This window comes from Lithobates pipiens, unplaced genomic scaffold, assembly GCF_037356315.1.
Source record: "Lithobates pipiens isolate NorthernLeopardFrog02 unplaced genomic scaffold, aLitPip1_a1.2 Scaffold_22, whole genome shotgun sequence".
NCBI classification, from domain to species: domain Eukaryota; kingdom Metazoa; phylum Chordata; class Amphibia; order Anura; family Ranidae; genus Lithobates; species Lithobates pipiens.
In genome coordinates, this window is record NW_027507784.1 from 186320128 (window position 1) to 186339322 (window position 19195).

A 19195-nucleotide genomic window follows, 5' to 3' on the forward strand; every position below is an offset into this window, starting at 1 on the left:
CTTACAACAAAAATTAGAAAATATCTTTTTTTTTTTTTTTAATTTCAGTCTTTTTCCTTTTATATCGTAAAAAATAAATATCACAGAGGCAATCAAATACCATCAAAAGAAAGTTCTATTTGTGGGAAGAAAAGGACGCAAATTTAGTTGGGGTACAACATTGCATGATCGCGCAATTACCAGTTAAAGCAGTGCAGTACGAAATTGTAAAAAGACCTCTTGTCCTTAGGCTGACAATTGGTCCGGGGCTTAAGTGCTTAACATGCGTTTTTCATTTTTTGGATATTTTGAAAAAATATATATATATTTTTTTCCACAAACACTTCTAGATGCAAACGCTACTTATAAACATGACTAAATGGCCGTTTTTAGATCCCACTTTCTATGTCAATTTAAATCGTTCAGGAGAGGTTGAACGTCCCATGTACATGAAACATTAGTAGCTATGTTCTCATTTCAGTCCGGGATGTTTACATAAAGGAGGGTGAGCTCTCTCCTAACACACCCCTCTGAGATCTCAGTCCTCCCTCAGTTTAAGCTGCAGGTGTTCAGTCTCACTACACGCCTCACAGTCCTCTCACATCACTGGCGCTCATCCGCCCTCCTCTTCGCCGCTCTCCAGTCAGCTGGCAGCGCATGTAAATGACGTCACGGCGCCTTTGGGTTACCTGCGTAGTCCGGTGGCGCTCGCATGCGCAGTGAGGTGTCACGTCCAGGCCGGTAAACAAGGAATGAGGCGGCAGCAGGCTCGGAGCTGTCGGCAGCTTGAACAGCTCTGTGCCTAGGTGATAAGACGTGGTCACTATGAACCTGGCCAGTCAGAACGTGGAGGCCGGAGGGGCTCAGCTCTTATTCGCCAACTTCAACCAGGACAACACGTACGTGATTGTAGGGAACCTTCCTGCTGAGGTAGCTGTGCATTGTATCATGCTATAGAGAGATGGACAGCAGTCATAACATGGGGGAGGAGCTAGGTGAGCAGTGTGGAGTTGTGTGGGAGCTCAGTAGTAAGAGTCCTGTACACATGTGTGGTGGAGGGTGAACATGAACAATTTATAGACATAAGATGGAGGGGGAATGCTGGATCTTGTAGTTCACCTCCAGTGGAAAGCAGTCCTTGCCTGAACCTGGTACAATGTTACACATCCATGGTGGCCCTGTGCATTGCCTGCTAGCTGGGCAGGTGGAAGTGTCCATTGTGCCTTCTCTGGACCAGATGTGATGTGCCTCAATGTAACATTACTTTGTGTTTTTACAGGCTCATTTACACATGCTCCTCTGAAAAGTGATCCACACTCTGATTGCTTTAGAGGCAGCAAGATGTTGCCTCCTCACTGCCTTTTTTAATCCCCTAAATGCTACACTACTGTTCCACAGCTGTGTGCATTGCGTGCTATTGTGGGTTGGCTCAATTCATTGAATGGGTTGCATTTGGCGGGCGGTAGTGGTCACCAAATGTGACAGGGCCTATGCATGTGTACACCCCTGTCCACTGTCTTTGCAGCATTAGGGACCATTCACATGGGCTTTGTCAGGTCAGCAGGGGATCTGTGTACAGGTCATTTACTGACTCAGAAATGAATGGGACAGTCGTCAGGTTTTTTTTTTTTTTTACATCCATGCCTTTTCAGTGTGTTCACATTTACAAAGCAGACAGGAGTAGATCTGTGATGGCGTTGTGGGTGTCCGTTTACATCAGGCTACCTTCGAACTGTCATGTTTAGGTCTGGAAAAGAACGTAGTTGTTTGTGTTTTTTTTTTTTTTTTTCTCTGGGTGGTTTTTTGTGTCAATGGGCACAAGTCTGGTATCAGCCAGCCCATATGCAGCTTTCAATCGTTTCAACCTGAAAAATTGACAGGCAGACTTGATCAGAAAGCTAATATGAAAGGGCTTGTAGAGAGAGTGGTTGTGGCGTGGCAAAGTTGTGGCTAAACTGCATGTTTTACCACCCCCCAACAGCAAGTGTAAGCAAGCCCTTAGATGGCTAATATATCTAAACCCAAAAACAAACATGTAATGCAGGGGTCTCAAACTGGCGGATCTCCAGCTGTTGCGAAACTACAAGTCCCATCATGCCTCTGCCTGTGGGAGTCATGCTTGAAACTGTTAGCATTGCAATGCCTTATGGGACTTGTAGTTTTGCAACAGTTGGAGGGTTGCCAGTTTGAGACCCCTGATGTAATGTATTACAGATTACCTGTCGTTTGTGGTGGCTACATTTCCTTTATTTAGTCTAAAAAAAAATACAAAAAATTGTATTCACATCTGCTAATCCTGAAAATAACCCACTTCCTGTCCTTAGGTGACTATGCTCTTGCCTGCACAGTATCTATGGAGGCAGCCATGATTGCTCATAAGAATGAGCTCACGCATGTTCAGATGTTCTTCTAAACCCATGCCTGCCAAGAAGCTATCACATGTAATGGGCCACTCATCTGTGGCCTGAGCATTCCTGACTCTACAGCAACACGTATACCAGGGACGCATATATGTGCCACTGCAGAGAGATGAGGAATACCTTGGCTGCAATTGGTTGGCCCATGACAGATGACAGCTTGCCGACAGCCTTGACCATATTGGTTCGAAAGTGCATCTAAACATGCCCAAACTAAATTTCAGTTGTTGCCCAAGCTGAGCTTCAAACATAAGATTACCAAGTCATCAAACCAATACCACGCAGGCATTCCGTAGGTAACCCTTGTGAAGAGTGGGTTCATGGCGGTACTGAACAAAATCCAGCAATGACTAGGAAACCAGTACATCGAGAAGTGGATTCTGAAGCAGGATTTACTCAAGTCTCCTTACACCAGTTTATGATGGTCTTTACCACCCTGAAAAGAAGCCCACCATGCTCTTTAAACTTTGGTGTAACTTTTCAGCGTGGGCCTTCCTCATATCACGTTTAAGAATCTTCTTCTTGGAGCGTTGGTTTTCTCTCTATTGCTTGTCTTCAGACATAATTATATTACAAATTAAAGGCTGAGTAGTTTACACAAGACAGATAAAATTTTTGCGATCTTTGCAGCTCAAGGAAAGTGACAAGGACAGGACATTTCTGGCAAGATCAACATGTATTTCCTGTACTTGCTGAAAATGTTCTTAGCCTGAAATAAGAAAATGAATGCAGTCACAACATCTAGAGACTGGTAAGCTGTAAGATATAAAATATTTGTTCTTAGGTTTAGTTATACTTTAATTTTCATCCAAGTGGTACTCCAGTTAAACGGCTAAATTCACAGTTGACCTACATATGTATTACATTGTATGTATATCCAATTAGTACTGGGTAGGGGGTGGTTAAAGCCACTGTCAATTTATTTTGTGCATTTGTAAGTGGATTCATGCTCTTGGACAGCTGTCAATCAAACAGGGGTCCCCCATTAGAAGACGTACGCCTACCTCATGTTCTGGCAACAACTGTGACATTCTAATTTTCTCTTCACTGCCTGTCTTGGTGACAGTTGCTACCAGAACAAATAGAAAAGATATCTCCCCAATATGACCATAAAAACCCCAACATTTTGAAAGTTACAAGCACACCAGAAGATTGTTTTCACTTTTAATTGTAGAGCATTCATGACAGTAAATTTTGGTATTGTGACATGAATACTTCACAATAAAAAGCAAAGAGAATCCTCTGGAGTTGTGGAAACTTTCCACATTTAATTTTTTTTTCCAAAGGTGCCATGCATTACAGTGAGGAGAAAAAAAGTATTTGATCCCCTTCTGATTTTGTACATTTGCCCACTGACAAAGAAATGATTAGTCTATAATTTTAATTTTAACAGTGAGAGACAGAATAACACCAAAAATATCCATAAAAATGCATTTCAAAAAAGTTTATAAGTTGACTTGCATTTTAATGAGTGAAGTAAGTATTTGATCCCTTGGCAAAACCCTTGTTGGCAATCGGAGGTCAGACATTTCTTGTAGTTGGCCACCAGGTTTTCACACATCTCAGGAGGGATTTTGTCCCACTCCTCTTTGCAGATCCTCTCCAAGTCATTAAGGTTTCAGGGCAGATGTTTGGTAACTCAAACCTTCATCTCCCTCCACATATTTTCTATGGGCTTAAGGTCTGGAGACTGGCTAGGCCACTCCAGGACCTTAATGTGCTTCTTCTTGAGTCACTTGTTTGTTGACTTGGCTGCATGTTTTGGGTCATTGTCACTCTGGAAGAACCATCCATGACCCATTTTCAATGCCCTGACTGAGGGAAGGAGGTTCTCCAAGATTTGACAGTATATGGCCCGGTCCATCTTCCCTTTGATGCGGTGAAGTTGTCCTGCCCCCTAAACACCCCAAAAAGCATTATGTTTCCACCTCCATGTATGACAGTGGGGATAGTGTTCTTGGGGCCATTGGGTGCATTCCTCCTCCTCTTCCAAACACGGTGAGTTGATGCCAAATGTATTTTGGTCTCATCTGACCACAACCCCTTCACCCAGTTCTCTGAATCATTCAGATGTTCATTAGCAAACTTCAGACTGTCTGTACATGTGCTTTCTTGAACAGTGGGACATTTCAGGCGCTGCAGGATTACAGTTCTTTTTAGCGTAGTGTGTTACCAATTGTTTTCTTGGTGGTCCCAGCTGCCTTGATATCATTGACAAGATTCTCCTGTGTAGTTCTGGGCTGATTCCTTACCGTTCTCATGATCATTGAAATGCCACAAGCTGAGATCTTGCATGGAGCTCGAAACCAAGGAAGATTGACAGTTATTTTGTGTTTCTTCCATTTGCGAATAATCGCACCAACTGTTGTCACCCTCTCACCAAGCTGCTTGGCGATAGTCTTTCTCAAGTCATCTTCCAGGACGGCACACCTGAGAGATGAGAGGCTCCTCCCTACAGGAAACACAATCAATCGACAGCTGTTTTAAGTCCCCACCCTTCCCCTTGATCCTCAGTTTTTGATTGTGTTTCTCCCTACACAGCGAAACTGTTTGTTTTTTTCCAAATGACCCTAAGCCTGGGGCTGGTGGTCTCCCCCTGGGAGCCGGACCACAAGCCTGGGAAGCCTCTGGGTCTGGTAGGATATTCTTGTCCTTCCTGGGGGGTTCCCCTATCTTTTCCTCAGGGCGGGCAGCAGAAATTGGAAGAGCCCCCCTGAGAGCTGAAGGACCCTGGGTACAGTGGTGTACCCAGAACTTCAGGGGCCATTATCCTGTCTCCCCCCTCCTTACCTGTACAGGTGGCTGTTCAGACGGGGGTGCTGGCCATCGGTTCTTTCCAGGGGGCTTGTCCCCGACTCCTGGGTCCCCGGTAGCTCGCGTGGGCTGCCGGAGAGGGCGTGGCAACAAGCACCCGCGTCATTTTCAAACTTCGGGAAAATGGCAGCGGCGTTCTTACCCAGGAGGGAAGGCTGAGAGTCAGTAGGAGCAGGCGCCCACATCCTCCTTTCTCTAGAGCGAGGAGGCACCAGTTTACTACGGTGGATGTCTGCCTTAACCACCTCAGATATGAAGATGGGAATGAGGAATGGAAGGCATTGCCCCCCCCCCCCCCCATGTATATAGACTGACTTCCCTATGGGGACAGCAGTTGGGGGGGGGGAGCACTTTGGCGGCTATCCTCCTTGCGTGTGGACCATAAGGATGGAAAAGCAAGCCCGCTGGCTGTGGCAAAAAGAGGAAGACGACAACGGTGAGTACTTTACTTTCCTTTTGCCGTGGGAATTTAGCTGCAAAATCCCCAATTCCAGCCAGAGGGTTCCTGGGCATTTGAGATCTCACCTGGGGTCTGGATTCAAATAGCCCTTAAGCTTCTGCTAAAAACACCAGCCGCAGCTCCCTCTTACATCAGAGAAGCTGTATGGTGGACAGGTGGTGCAGAGGAACGAGTGTGCCTAAACCACTTCAGATGAGAAAGAGGTAGGTAGGCCATTGCTCCCCCTTCCCCGTGTATATACTGACTGGTGCAGTGCAGAACCTGGGGTCGGGATACAAATAGCGCAGACGCCACTGCTAAAACCACCAGCCACAGCTCCCTCTTACAGCAGAGACACTGTGGTTATCGCAGCAGTAGGTTGCCAGCCTCTCCCTACATGCCCAGTTGTGGTACATTTAGTAGGGATGAATATAGCGTACAGAGGGGACCTGGTAGATACAAAGTTACTTACAGGCCAGGTATACCACTGAACAGGTTATTAATTGGGCAGTGGTTGGTGGATTCAGAAGCTCCCCTGGTCAGCAGGTGCACTAGGTTACCGGCCCTATTAGCCCAGCTGCTAGGAATCTGAAGTTGCTTCACAATGTTTAAAAGCTGACCTAACATTCAAGGATGGGCAGAGACCAAGCTACTGTGTGGCACAGTAGGGGTTCCCTTGTCACAGATCCTCCTTTTGGGGGTTGCCTGCTATAGTTAACTTTCACAAGCTCCAACCTCCCACTCCACCTTTACACTGTGTTTATATTATAGTGTAGGAGGTAAGAAGAAACTTTTTTTTTTATTGGTTTGGGCTACAATCCACGCAGTGGCAGATCTAAAGGCGATTCACCATAGATCGCTCCCTACATCCTTTTAATTGAGGATTTTCTGTGCAAACCTATGCAAGAGCTACATAATTAATTGTTTGAAGCCTGCAAATAGCTATTTACCTCCCAGGCTAAACTGGTAACCACCTCTTCTAGAGAGGTCTTAAATTGGTCTCTAGGGCTGGGCTCATTGAGACTTTAGTTGCTAATCAGCACCACCTGGATATGTGCTGGCTAGCGTTTGCTCAGTCTATGGAGGTAAGGTAGGACAACTACTACTACTAATAGTAGGGTGTCCAACCATTTTAGGATCTGTTCCTTCTCTGGTGGTGAGGTTTAGTATCTACAGCCCAGGCTATGCCTATGAAATAAATTGCCTGTTGGTTATTTCATAAAGGGATAGACCATGACTCCTCATTGGCTGCACACCAGTAGACCTCAGTAGTGAAGGTTTGTGCTTGCTGGGATGTTTTTGTGGCACAGCAGAAATACACATTGAGATTTGTGACATCTCTGCTTATAAGGGCTATATTGCTGTACATCAGAAATGCACTGCACTGAAGCTTGTTTGCTGTCCTTTATATACTAAAGGTACTGCTTTGTTTGGCTACAGATCAGAAAAATACAACAGTGAAGGTGGTCTGTACTTTCTGGTTTTGTGTTGCACAGCAGAAATGCACATCATTGTGTCTGGTGACATCTCTGCTCATAATGGTTATATTGCTGCACATCAGACATACACAAGATTGAGGTCTGTCTGTGGGGCTTTGTGTCCTGTTTTACTGCCTTGTTGGTTACTTATCAGAAAGGCAGCAGTGAAGTCTGATGGTCCTGATTTGCAGGGCGCTGTGCTGATTCAGACAGTGCTATTAACAGCAATGGCTGCCGAGTTTAAACATGCGATTTGACATGTTGAGTCGCATGACAAATCATTTCAATATGGATGTGCTATCTCTATTCATAGTGTTTTATTGTTGCACATCAGATTTGTACAGCATTTAGGTCTGTGAGGTTTTGTGTCCTGTATTACTGCCTTATCAGAAAGGCAGCAGTGAAAATTGATGGTTCGAATTTGTTGGGCTACATAGTAGAAATACAAATTGAACCCCTGCCAGGTGTAGTACATATACTGCCTTTGGTAATCCATGTAGCACCACAAAGTGGTGTTGTGCTGATTTTAGCCATGCGATTTGACATGTTGAGTCGCAAGGCCAAATCGCTTCAATATGCATGTGCTATCTCTATTCAGAATTGTTATATTGTTGCACATCAGACATATACAAGATTGAAGGTTGTCTGTCCTTTTATGTCTTGCATATTCTGCCTTATTGGCTGCATATCAGGACACAGCAGTGAAGGTTGCTTGTCTTTTTCTGATTTTGTTTTTGCTGCTCAGCTGAGAGACACATTGAGGATGGTGGCCTCTCTGCTCAGTATTGGTATATTACTACACATCAGACATACACAAAGATTGAATGTTTGTGTCCTGTATGTCCTATATTTACTGCCTTATCGTTTGTATATCAGGCTAAGCAGTGTTTCTCATGGATCTACCTTTCTGCATCTTAGGGATACACAGCAGGGGTTTGTTGGCTGCAATCCTCCAGGGAGTCACAGCATTGGGGACCCCTTACTGGTTCGACCTGAAAATTGCTATTTGTTTTTTTTTTTTTCCCTGCGACCTGTGTAATCTTGAGGTCTGTGGATCCAGGAATCAGGGACTGCTGGTGTCGCACAGACACAAATGGTACCCATTGGAAGCCATAGTATATGACTTCTCATGCGTCTTGCAGTCCCAAGTCGCAGGTTGGGTCGCACGGGTGTGGGAACCCTAAACTTATCTGTCCCTTCTGATTGAGGTTTTGCTACACAGCAGGAATACTCATCATGACGTTATTGTTTTATTTTGCAGCAGACCAGAAAGATTGCAGCTGTAAAGGCTGTCTGTCTTTTTCCTCAGTGTCTGCTTTTATGTTGTTGCACAGCAGAAATACTCAAGATTGAAGCTGGCTGGTGCTTTCTGTTTCAGAAAAACACAATGCTGCAGGTTGCTCGTGTCCTTTCTCAGTGTTGGTTCTATCTGAACTACACTACAGAAGTGCATGACAGAAAGGATTGTCTTGTGTTCCATATTTTTCCCTGTGGCATAGCAGAAATGCACAACACGGGAGTTGGTGTTCATATTAATCTTATAACTGTGGTGGTTTGTCAGAAATACACAACATAGAAGTTTGGGTCTTTCTGTCTTTATAGCCTTGTTTTGCTGTACATAGGTAAAGCACAACAGTAAAGGGGGTTCCTGTCCTTTCCGTATTTATATATCAGTTATGACCTAGCTAGCTGCACTAAAGAAATACGCAGCATTTAGGGTTTGCTTGAGTCTTAATGTTTTTACGTCTTGGCAGCACATCAGAAAACCAGACTATGAGGACTGTTTGTCTACGTTGAGGTTCAGATTTGGGTCTCTTCCCATATTTGATATATTGGTTTAGCTAGTCACACTCAGGCACACAACATTGTTGTCTATGCTTGTGTCCTTTCTGTCTAAATCTATTGTGCCGTGCCCACAATCTATGATCATTTTATTTGTGATATTAATAATGCATGTATCACCTTTTTGTATTTCAGCCTTCTTTTCCATGGAGGGGCCAGGAGTTCGGGCTGCCGCTGCCACATGTCAGAAAACCTTGACCACTTGCATTCAGGGATGCCAGAACCATTTCCTAGGGTTGAAGCCCTGTAGGGTTATGGGACACTGGAGGAAGGGGATAATGAATCGCCCTGTTTAGTAAGAACTTGGAGAGTTCTGTTCAGAGGAGTATTAGGGCCTGAGGATGAAGTATAAAGATGTATACCCGATCGAATAGGTTTCGGCTTGGTGCATGGCCTTCATTTTGCCCTTTTAGCAAAACTAGACATAGCAATATGGGTAGTCTACTCCTGCTAGGGACTTTAATCTCCTGAAGAAGGCTCTCAGGCGTAAGTAAGGACATAGATTGGGCATGCCTTAAACCCAGGGTTCAAGCTTCTGTTAATCTATTTCCCTTAAGTAGGCTTCCCTTTAGTCTTTTGCTGACATAAAGATAAAAAGGAAGCAGTTTTATTTCCCTCAACAGGATAGTGTTAAGACAGGCCCTCTTATTGATTAATGTAGTGTCCTTGTCTTACACAGGTCTCTTATTTATCTTTTTAGTGGTTCTAAGTAGCACCTACAGGCATAATAGGCCATGGTTGTTAGATGTGTGAGATAGGCAACATTGCTAACCTACAAGTTTAACATGTTTTCTGATTCAATTTTTAAGAGCCCATTTCACCTAGATACTGCATCTGAAGTGGAAAAGGCAGGAACATCTGTGGAGCAGACCTGCAGATCAGCCGCATGATCCAGCTAACATGCCTTCATCAAGCATATGAGCGTATGGAGTGGAGGTAAAGCTCACTGCAGAGCCAAGGTTCGCCAAGAGGGTTTTGCAGTGGCCCCACCCTAAGGTAGGCCTGAGGTACTTGTTTATCCTCTCAGGTGTGCCGTCCTGGAAGATGACTTGAGAAAAGTACCAGTTACTTACCGGTAACTGTCTTTCTGGGAAATCTTCCAGGACGGCAGGCCTACTTCCCGCCCGTTGGAGGAGGGAAAATTCTAGAACACTAGAAGGTGAGTACCTATGAGGAATGATTTCCCTTGTGAACCTGGTTCAGGAGTTACTTCTCTACAAACTGAGGATCAAGGGGAAGGGTGGGGACTTAAAACAGCTGTCGATTGATTGTGTTTCCTGTAGGGAGGAGCCTCTCATCTCTCAGGTGTGCCGTCCTGGAAGATTTCCCAGAAAGACAGTTACCGGTAAGTAACTGGTACTTTTTAGCCCATTCCAGCCTTGTGTAGGTCTACAATCTTGTCCCTGACATCCTTGGACAGCTCTTTGGTCATGGTGGAGAGTTTGGAATCTGATTGCTTCTGTGCACAGGTGTCTTTTATACAGGTAACAACTAGCTTTAAGAGAGTGCTCATAATCTCAGCTTGTTACCTGTATAGAAGACACGTGGGAGCCAGAAATCTTGCTGATAGGGGATCAAATTCTTATTATTTCACTCATTAAAATGCAAATCAATTTATAACTTTTTTTGAAATGTGCTTTCCTGGATATATTTGTTGTTCTGTCTCTCACTGTTAAAATAAACCTACCATTAATATTATAGACCAATCATTTCTTTGTCAGTGGGCAAACATACAAAATTAATTTTTTCCCCTCATTGTATTTCATCACCCCCACTATTGAAGGTCATAAGGTGGGTACACGCTATGAGAAAAAGTGTGAATGATCCTCCGATTATTATTTTTGTTTTTGTTTCTGATAATGCAGTCTTTATGTGTGGGGGAAAAAAAAAATGTACACATTAAACGGAAATCGTTTGTTCTGTTCACATATAAGAAAAATGTTGGCGTTTGTCCCTTCGGAAATTTTCTTTTGGAAAATCTGAATTGAATGCTGTATACTAAAATCAAATGATTGCCTGGTCAGTCATGGCGTGGCTCACGCATGCGCAGTGGGTGCCCAGCTGTGATGCCACAGCCGGTTGCCCACTTTTACAATACAGGCGCCGCAGAGAGGAGGTGGAGACGAGTGGGACTTCGCTCCCCCGCATCGCTAGACCCTGGGACAGGTAAGTGTCCAATTATTAAGTCAGCAGCTGCAGTATTTGTAGCTGCTGACTTTCATATTCGCTTTAAGTGCATTTGTTCTAGATCTGAGGGGAGCTCTGCTGGTTTCTATCATCCAAAAATGCGGTGTTTTTTATTTTTATTTTCTCCTTGCATGTGATTGGGTATTTTTTTGCAAAGTGAAGTTTTACCTCATTTACTAAGCTCTGGAGCAAGTGCATAGTATTTTTATCTTTAGTAAATAAACCCCATAGTGTGTACCCAGCTAAAGGCTAAATGGAGCACACCTCATATGAGGACTATTAGGCTAAGTTCACACTGGCGTTAAGAGCAGGTGTGAAAAAGGCCCCTCAAACACCTATGCACAAGATACAATAGACAGCACATAGTGCTGTTTACACTAAGCGTTAGCATCGCTTCAAAATTGAAGCCTCATGTCGAGTCAGGAGGCATTTGAAGCCTTTCAAGTCTATGGTAACGGCTCATAAATTCTCTGGCAGGCAGTTGTGAATCAGTTGTGGGGCGTTAAGATTTGTTCATTTACTGTAATGAAATAAGCATTTTGTGGAGCAGTTTTAACACTTGTCAAATGCTTTGAAACTCCCCTCAGGGCATTTTTAACTCATTAATGCTTGTAAAATGCCTGTCTAATACCCACACACTAAAGCTCATTGACACCCATACTAACGCCATGCAGACGATATAGGAGCGTTTGTTGAGCGTTAGAAAATTAGGCAATTGTGAACTGGCCCTTACAGCTATAAAACCTGAGAGGCATTGCTATTCTTACCTTCTATATTCGAAGATTAAAAAAAAAAAAAAGTTATAATTATACATGCACTTTAATACTTGTTCTGTTTAGCCCCTTTTGTGACTCGCACCCCATTGTAATAATGAATTAGCCACCAGGATGGCGCCAATACTTTCCGACTAGTTATGCTGCTTGCTCAGACTTCTCACTTCCACTATCCCGATCATTGAGTGAGCACTGTGATAAGGCCTTCTTGATCTCCTATCCCAGTGCTTCTGCCGTCTGGATTGTTAAAGAGGAAGTAAACTTCCCTTGATTGTATGTACCTATAGGTAGTCCTGTATTAAGGCTTACCTGTAGCTGTATATATCTCCTAAACTTGCACAAATTAGGAGATACTTACTGTATATGCCGCCAATGACGTTATCGGCGCATGCACTCTGAAGGAACAGCCGCTCATGCCTTTTCTTCAGAGCCCTGTGCTGTGACTGGCAGCTCCTGCGTGCATGCACGGGAGTGACATCACGCGGCTCTGGCCAATCACACAGCCGGAGTCCACGGACTCGGAAGGAAGATGGGCAAAGATGGATGCAGCCTCCAGTGGTGACAATGAGGGCTTTGTTTGCAGCTAAGTTTAAACCCTTACAAACCACTTTGACTTATAGGTAAGCCTAGATTAAGGCTTACCTGTGGGTCCAAGAAATATCTCCTAAACATACACGGTTTAGGAGATATTTACTAAAAGACAGGCACTGCTGTCTACAGCACATGCGATATGCCGTTGGTGGCGGCTCCCGTGCGCATGCGCGGAAGTGACGTCATCGCTGCTCTGGCACTGTGAGTGGCCAGAGCAGCGACACTTGGAAGAAGATGGACGCTCCGGACTACAGGGGACAGCGGTGACTTCGCTGGCTCCTGTGTCAGGTAAGTGACAAATAATGGGCTACTATGTGATGCATAGTAGCCCATTATGTTTTGCCTTGGCAGGGAGACAAAGAAAAAGTAAACCCATCAGGGTTTACTTCCTCTTTAAGCCTTTAGTTTGCAAGTCACCCCCCCCCCCCCCCCCCCCAAAAAAGGTAGTGTTTACTTCCTCTTTAAATTATGTTGTTAAAGTGTTATTAAAGTCAAAAAAAGTTTTTATTAAAATAAACATGTTATACTTACCTGCTATGTGCAGTGTTTTTGCACAGTTACTCACGATCCTTCTCTTCTGGGGTCCCCCCGGCGATGATCTTGGCTCCTTCTCCTCTTCTTCTTGGGACTACCATAGCCAGTCGCTATGGGGAGAGTATAGTATACGTGCTCCTGACCTGTGTGTCTATGGAGCCGAGCTCCATACTTACACAGCGGGACTTAGGCCGCCATAATGTTGCAGTCACAATAAAAATCAATGATCGCCACCATTACTAGTAAAAAATAAAAAAATTAATAAAAATGGCATAAAACTATCCCCTATTTTGTAGATGCTATGGTTTGCACAAAAGTTAATCAATATATGCTTTCTGCAATTTTTGTAGAAGAATACATATCAGCCTAAACTGAGAGAATTATTATTATTTTTTTTATATATATATTATTTTGGGTGATATTTATTATAGCAAAAAGTTAAAATAATGCGTTTTTTTTCTTTCAAAATTGTTGCTCTATTTTTGTTTATAGCGCAAAAAAAAAACGCAGAGGTGATCAAATGGCACCAAAAGAAAGCTCTATTTGTGGGGAAAAAAGGACCTCCATTTTGTTTGGGAGCCACGTCACATGACTGCACAATTGTCCGTTAAAACAACGCAGTGCCGAATAGCAAAAAGTGGTCTGGTCTTGGGCCAGCTAAATGGTCCGGGGCTTAAGCGGTTAATGCAAACAATGCATTAAGGTGAAAAAAGGTTTTTAGCTTTAGTAACACTTTAAATCCCATGAGAGGGTTGCAGTAATAAAATGTGTGTCTTTCTTTAAAGTTTTATTAAAGGCAAATCCTTTTTTCTTTTTTTCTTTGGACAGACTGGAGAGGGATTAGACCTGTCAGGTTTTTATTGCTGTCTGTGCCCCCATTATAGAGTTAAACCCTCTCTATTTGTCATGTTTACTTCTTTCATTGAAAGTAAAGAAAATCCCAAATCTGCGCTGATCTCTATGTGCAGATACTATGAAATGTATCCTCAAATGTTCTGAGGAAAAAATACTTCTTACATTTGTTTGCCCTCCGTTTTCCCCCCACCATCAGCAATGCCTTGCCAGATTTCTAATCTAATGCAAACACAGAGCAGGTGCGCAGGATCAGAAGAGAGAGCACAGTGCAAAGCCCTGACTTTGCAGGACCTCACTGGATCTCTTCAAAACCTTGAGCATGAATTACGCTACAGTGTCTGCAGCTAGAGAGGTTAGTAAGAGCTTGTTTTGCTACTTGCTAAAAATATGCACAAAGCCTACTTTAAATATCTTGGCTTTTTTGAGATTTCCTGTCACATTCTGTCTTGTCTAAGGCTTCATGTACACTTGATCATCATTTACTGTGGCTGCAGGGAATCGCTAAATCGCAGCGTTTTACCACGGTCGGCAGTCAAAATATTCCTATCCTGAACACGTTTCTTCCCCGTTCAGCAGAGGGTACCTCGTCTACCAGCAACAGCTCCTAAACTCTGCTAAAAGCCTATGTGTACATTGACACATAGGCTTTTATGGAGTTGAGGAGCTTTGTCAAAACGCCAAAAGCTCCTAAATTCAAGTTTAGGAGCTGCGAGTGTACATAAAGCCTTTCACACATGCGGACATTATGTCCATATTTCATCCATCCATTTGCGGATGAAATACGGACATACATGCATTCCGATGGGATAGCGGGTGTCTGCGGATAAACATCCGCAGACACCCGTTATCGTCCGCCTCCGCTATTGTCCGATTCTGCAGACGGAGGAAAATCCTATTTTTCTATCCGTCTGCAGAGCGGATCGGATGAACACGGACAGACGGTCCGTGCTCATCCGATCCCCCATAGAGGAGAATGGAGAGCTGACAGGGCGGTCCCTGCACAGTGTGCCGGGACCGCCCTGTTATCCGCCGGCTCAGCAGGGACAACGGAATGATCCCCGCTGAGCAAGCGGATCATCACTGATCTGTTCCGTGTGAAAGGGGCTTAACTTCTATGGTGGGAAATGAGGAAGTGCTCAGTAAGGCTCCATTCACACTGACATGTGATGTCAAGTTGAGATTACAGGCGGTCTCCGGGTTACAAGCAAGATAGGGTCTGTAGGTTTGTTCTTAAGTTGAAATCTGCATGTCAGAACAGGTACTTTATTTTTTATTTTTATTTTAAGTGTAGCTTCAGCCCAAAAAATATTTTTAAGCTTTTTGGATTGCATAGGACAGGGTTAACACCCCCGTAATGTTTGTTTTGCTGTCTGTGCCCCTGTTTTACCTCACTTTCTGTCTTTTGGGTTGTTGTGGAAACAAGCCTTGGTGATGAAGCTTCAGTGTAGACACCTTTTTTCCATAATAACTGTTACAGGAGTGAATTTCTCTTCCTAGGGGTAGATTTCCTCTCGCGTCCTGTTGTCTCCCTCTGTAAGTAGGAGTCGAATGTTTGTAACTAGGGGACCCGCCTGTACTTGTGTGTTTTTGCGTGTTGTTGCGTTATGTGCTTAGAGCAACCCATTTGTTTATTGGGCTTCTCTATGCATGGCAAAGTAGCTGATGTGCATCATCTAGCTTTTTCATGCTTTTTTCCATCTGCTTGCTGCGTTTGGGATACCATTATCAATAAATGGCACCTTAAGCGTAACAATTGTTTTTGCATGTTTTGTGACCGTATGCAAAATGGCACGATTTTCCACACATTCACGTGCTGCTGTTATGTGAATGTAGCCTGCAGCATAAACTAAGCAATAGCCAGCAATTCAACCCTTTGTTTTCAAGTTGGTTATGGAATATAACAAGATTTTTTTTTTTTTTTTGATTACTGCTATCACCTGCATTTAAAGATAATGAAAGGAGTTTTGTCTTCCTTCATGGAACTGGGCTAGCGTCTTTCGTGTGGTCAGGGATGAATCCCTACCCCTCCCCCCCCCCCCCCACAAATTGCTGTAGTTTGAGATGTGATACTTGAACAAAGTAAATAAAATAATAGCTGTTATTGGACAAACATTACTGGTTATGCTCAGCAAGCATTATTTATTTTGAAAACTAATTCTTACACAAATATATCATTCTATTCCAGGCTATAATGTATAATTGTACTCTGACTGATAATTAAGGAGATCTAGTCACAACTAAGCTGAACTCGAAGTATACTGTGTGTTTTTAATTTTACAACTCTACTTTTTTTTATAGCAAACATATATCTGCCATGTTGATAAATAAACCACATACATATGACCAAAACTATCAATTGATGTTACTTTTAGGCTAGATTCACACTTCTGCATTGCTGTAACTAATGTCATGAATGGGACCCCCCCCCCTCCCCCATGCCTCTTGCCAACAGATGTGTTGCAGCACACTACACAACATAGTCACACATTACTTTGGTTTGTGGTACACTGCATTTCCACAAAATAGAGCATACACATTTCATTTTGGTGCATTAAGCAGCCTAATCAAATAAGTGAGATTTAATGCTCATGCTTAGCTGCAGTGCAACAGTTTAAACCTATCTTCTCTCCTGGTGTTTTGACTGTAAGCAATGCAGTCTATAATATCTCTTCAATCTCGACCAGAAAAGTGAGTACTTTAGAGTAAAAAGCATTGATCTATGTTTGATAGGTCTGACACACACGAGACCACCTGTGTCTTCAGCTGAACTTTGGAAGTTTTCTGACCTAATAATTTTATGTGCATTTTTAGAAATTCCATTTTATTTTTTACAGATCTCTGGCTGTTGGTATCAAGTCTGGATATAAGTTTTTCTCCTTGTCATCTGTGGACAAGCTAGAGCAAATATATGAATGCAGTAAGTTTTTACTTTTTAAGATTCTAAATTAGAAGGTGATTTCCAAGCTTTCCTCCAGGTGTTGCTGGCCATGACATCTTAGGTTTGATTCTGTGAAAGTGTGTCTGTAGCAGTGGAGGCCCATCCATTAGGGGCGCCTGGACGCCACCCCCTATATACAATGCATACCATGAATTTATCCACAGCCACCCTTATTCATGCGTTTGGCCCCTGCATGAATTACAGCGGCCAGGTGTGGTGTTTTTTCTCCCTTCGCTTTTCAGGACAGCACCTTGGAGAGAGCGTAGCTCCACCTCTTCACAGGAAACACTGCGTGACAACGCCCCGTTTAAAAGCCGCTGTTTCCTCTGCCATGGAAGCACTGCTGGGGAACCAGAGGGGCTGCAATCTCTCAAAGGAGATGGTTTTGACAGTACCTTCAGATATGCTCAAGAGCAGCCCAGCACCTTCCCGCACGTGAGGGGTGTGTTCCGGTGTCCCTTCCTTCGTCGGCTCACAGGAGTAATGGACTGCTGGAGGTCGTCCGCCCATGGTGTGCGGGGGGCTGCGGTTGTGCTCAGAATGAGCGTTCCATGGCAGACCTCGGTATGGCGGCGTCTAATCCCGGACGGCGAGTGACGCCTGTTCCGGTGGGCGGAGACTTCCGGCAGGGCATAACGATTGGTTTGGTTTTGTCTGCTGGAATGCAGGAGGTAAGGGCGAGTCCTCTGGCCGGGACTTCCTTTTGTTTGGCACATGGAGGACACCATTCAAAAGCACATAGGCAGTGGCTGCAACGTTTGTTATGGAGGAAGAATAGTCAGCAGCAATGGCGGATGCAGGCGCCCAGGTTCCCGGCCAGTCCCAGGTAGGAGACGTACAGCGGTGCCTCTTTCCTTGTATATCACTGCGTGTTTTTATTTTTTTGTTGAAACAAAAACCTGCAGTTGTCTGCTTTGGTGTAAACGTTCCATTAGCAGTTCAGCAAGGAGTGAGACTCTGGGCACTTAGGGTGTCGACTGTGGGTGCTATCCGTTCTCCTTTTTAGAGGCTATAGCTAAAGGACCTTGGGGTTCTTTTGTTTTTCTGTTGTTTCATGAAGCTACTGCCAAGTCAGAGAGAACATCAGGGAAAAAATGCCCCTCATGCAGAAATCCTTTAAGGAACTCTTGGCCCAAACCCCTGTGCAGATCCTGCATTGCGGATTTAGTAAAAGAGTCCTCACAGGAGTGCAAGGAGCTCTAATCTTCTGTAAAAAAAAAAGAAATGGCAGAGGCCCTAGGGACAGTGCGTTCCCTTGTGAAAAAGCGTGGCCAGAGTTCCAGCCAAGAACAGAGCTCTCAGTCCAGTCTCCCTCCATCCACTTCCATACAGGTGGAAATGGGTCTGTGGAAGAAAGGGAAAGCATTCCTCCCTCAACCATTGATTCTGAGGAGGAGGAGGAGGAAGAAGAAGCCAGATCATCTAGATACAAACTTTCACTTGAGGAGGTGGATGATCTACTCAAGGCAATTTACACTACCCTGGAGATCCAGGAAGAAAAAAACCCAGCTGTCGGTACATGACAAGATGTACCAGGGGCTGGAGGAGAATAAACAGTCTTCCCTGTGCATAAAGTTTTAACAGACACTATTAAAAAGGAGTGGAAGGATCCAGAAAAAGGGCATTTCTTCTCTAAAGGTTTCCTTTTGAGGAATTTGTGTGGAATAAAAAAACAAAAATAGATGCTGCCTTTTCACAAGTGTCTAGGAAGACTGATTTAGCCTTTGAGGATATGGGGATTCTCAAAGATACAATGGACAAGAGGGCAGATGGGCTACTGAAGAAAGCCTGGGATTCATCTTTAGCCAATCTGAAACCCACAATGGCAGCTACAGTTGTAGCTAGGAATTTGGAGTGTTGGCTAGACCAACTTAAGAGTCATGTGGTAGCAGGTACCTCCAGAAAAGATATATTGGAGTCCTTCCCTACATTGCTTAAAGCGGAGGTCCACCCTAAAGTGGACCTTCCGCTCATCGGAACCCTCCCCCCCTCCGGTGCCACAATCGGCACCTTTCAGGGGGGAGGGGGGTGCAGTTACCTGGATAATCCAGGTAACTGCACCCACTTCCGGGATAGCTCTCTGCGGAAAGGGGCGTAACTTACGCCCCTTTCCGCAAGTGCCCGCCCCTTCCCGCAAGTGCCCCGCTGCCTGCTGGGAAACACACAGATCCCAGAGGCAGCGGGGAGCGTCCTTATTGCGCAGCGCGATTCGCGCATGCGCAGTAGGGAACCGGGAAATGAAGCCGAAAGGCTCCATTTCCTGATTCCCATACCCAAGATGGCGGCGGCAGGACCCGACAGACGACCTAGAGATCGGCTTCGGGTGCCGACATCGCGGGCGCGCTGGA

The 19195-nt window shown here is 44.3% G+C and overlaps 1 protein-coding gene across 2 annotated transcripts in view; it reads left to right on the forward strand.

Annotated features, from left to right (window-relative positions):
* Positions 1 to 666: 666 nt before the first annotated feature.
* WIPI2 (WD repeat domain, phosphoinositide interacting 2) overlaps positions 667 to 19195 on the forward strand; it is a 73782-nt gene continuing 55253 nt past the window's right edge. The window contains exons 1-2 of one of the 2 annotated variants that reach the window (XM_077448736.1): positions 667 to 878; positions 16744 to 16826. In XM_077448736.1, the coding sequence (XP_077304862.1) occupies positions 805 to 878; positions 16744 to 16826 (157 nt within the window). In that variant the 5' untranslated portion in view covers positions 667 to 804. The remainder of the gene's footprint in view (positions 879 to 16743; positions 16827 to 19195) is intronic. The other variant, XM_077448737.1, reaches the window with a different exon arrangement.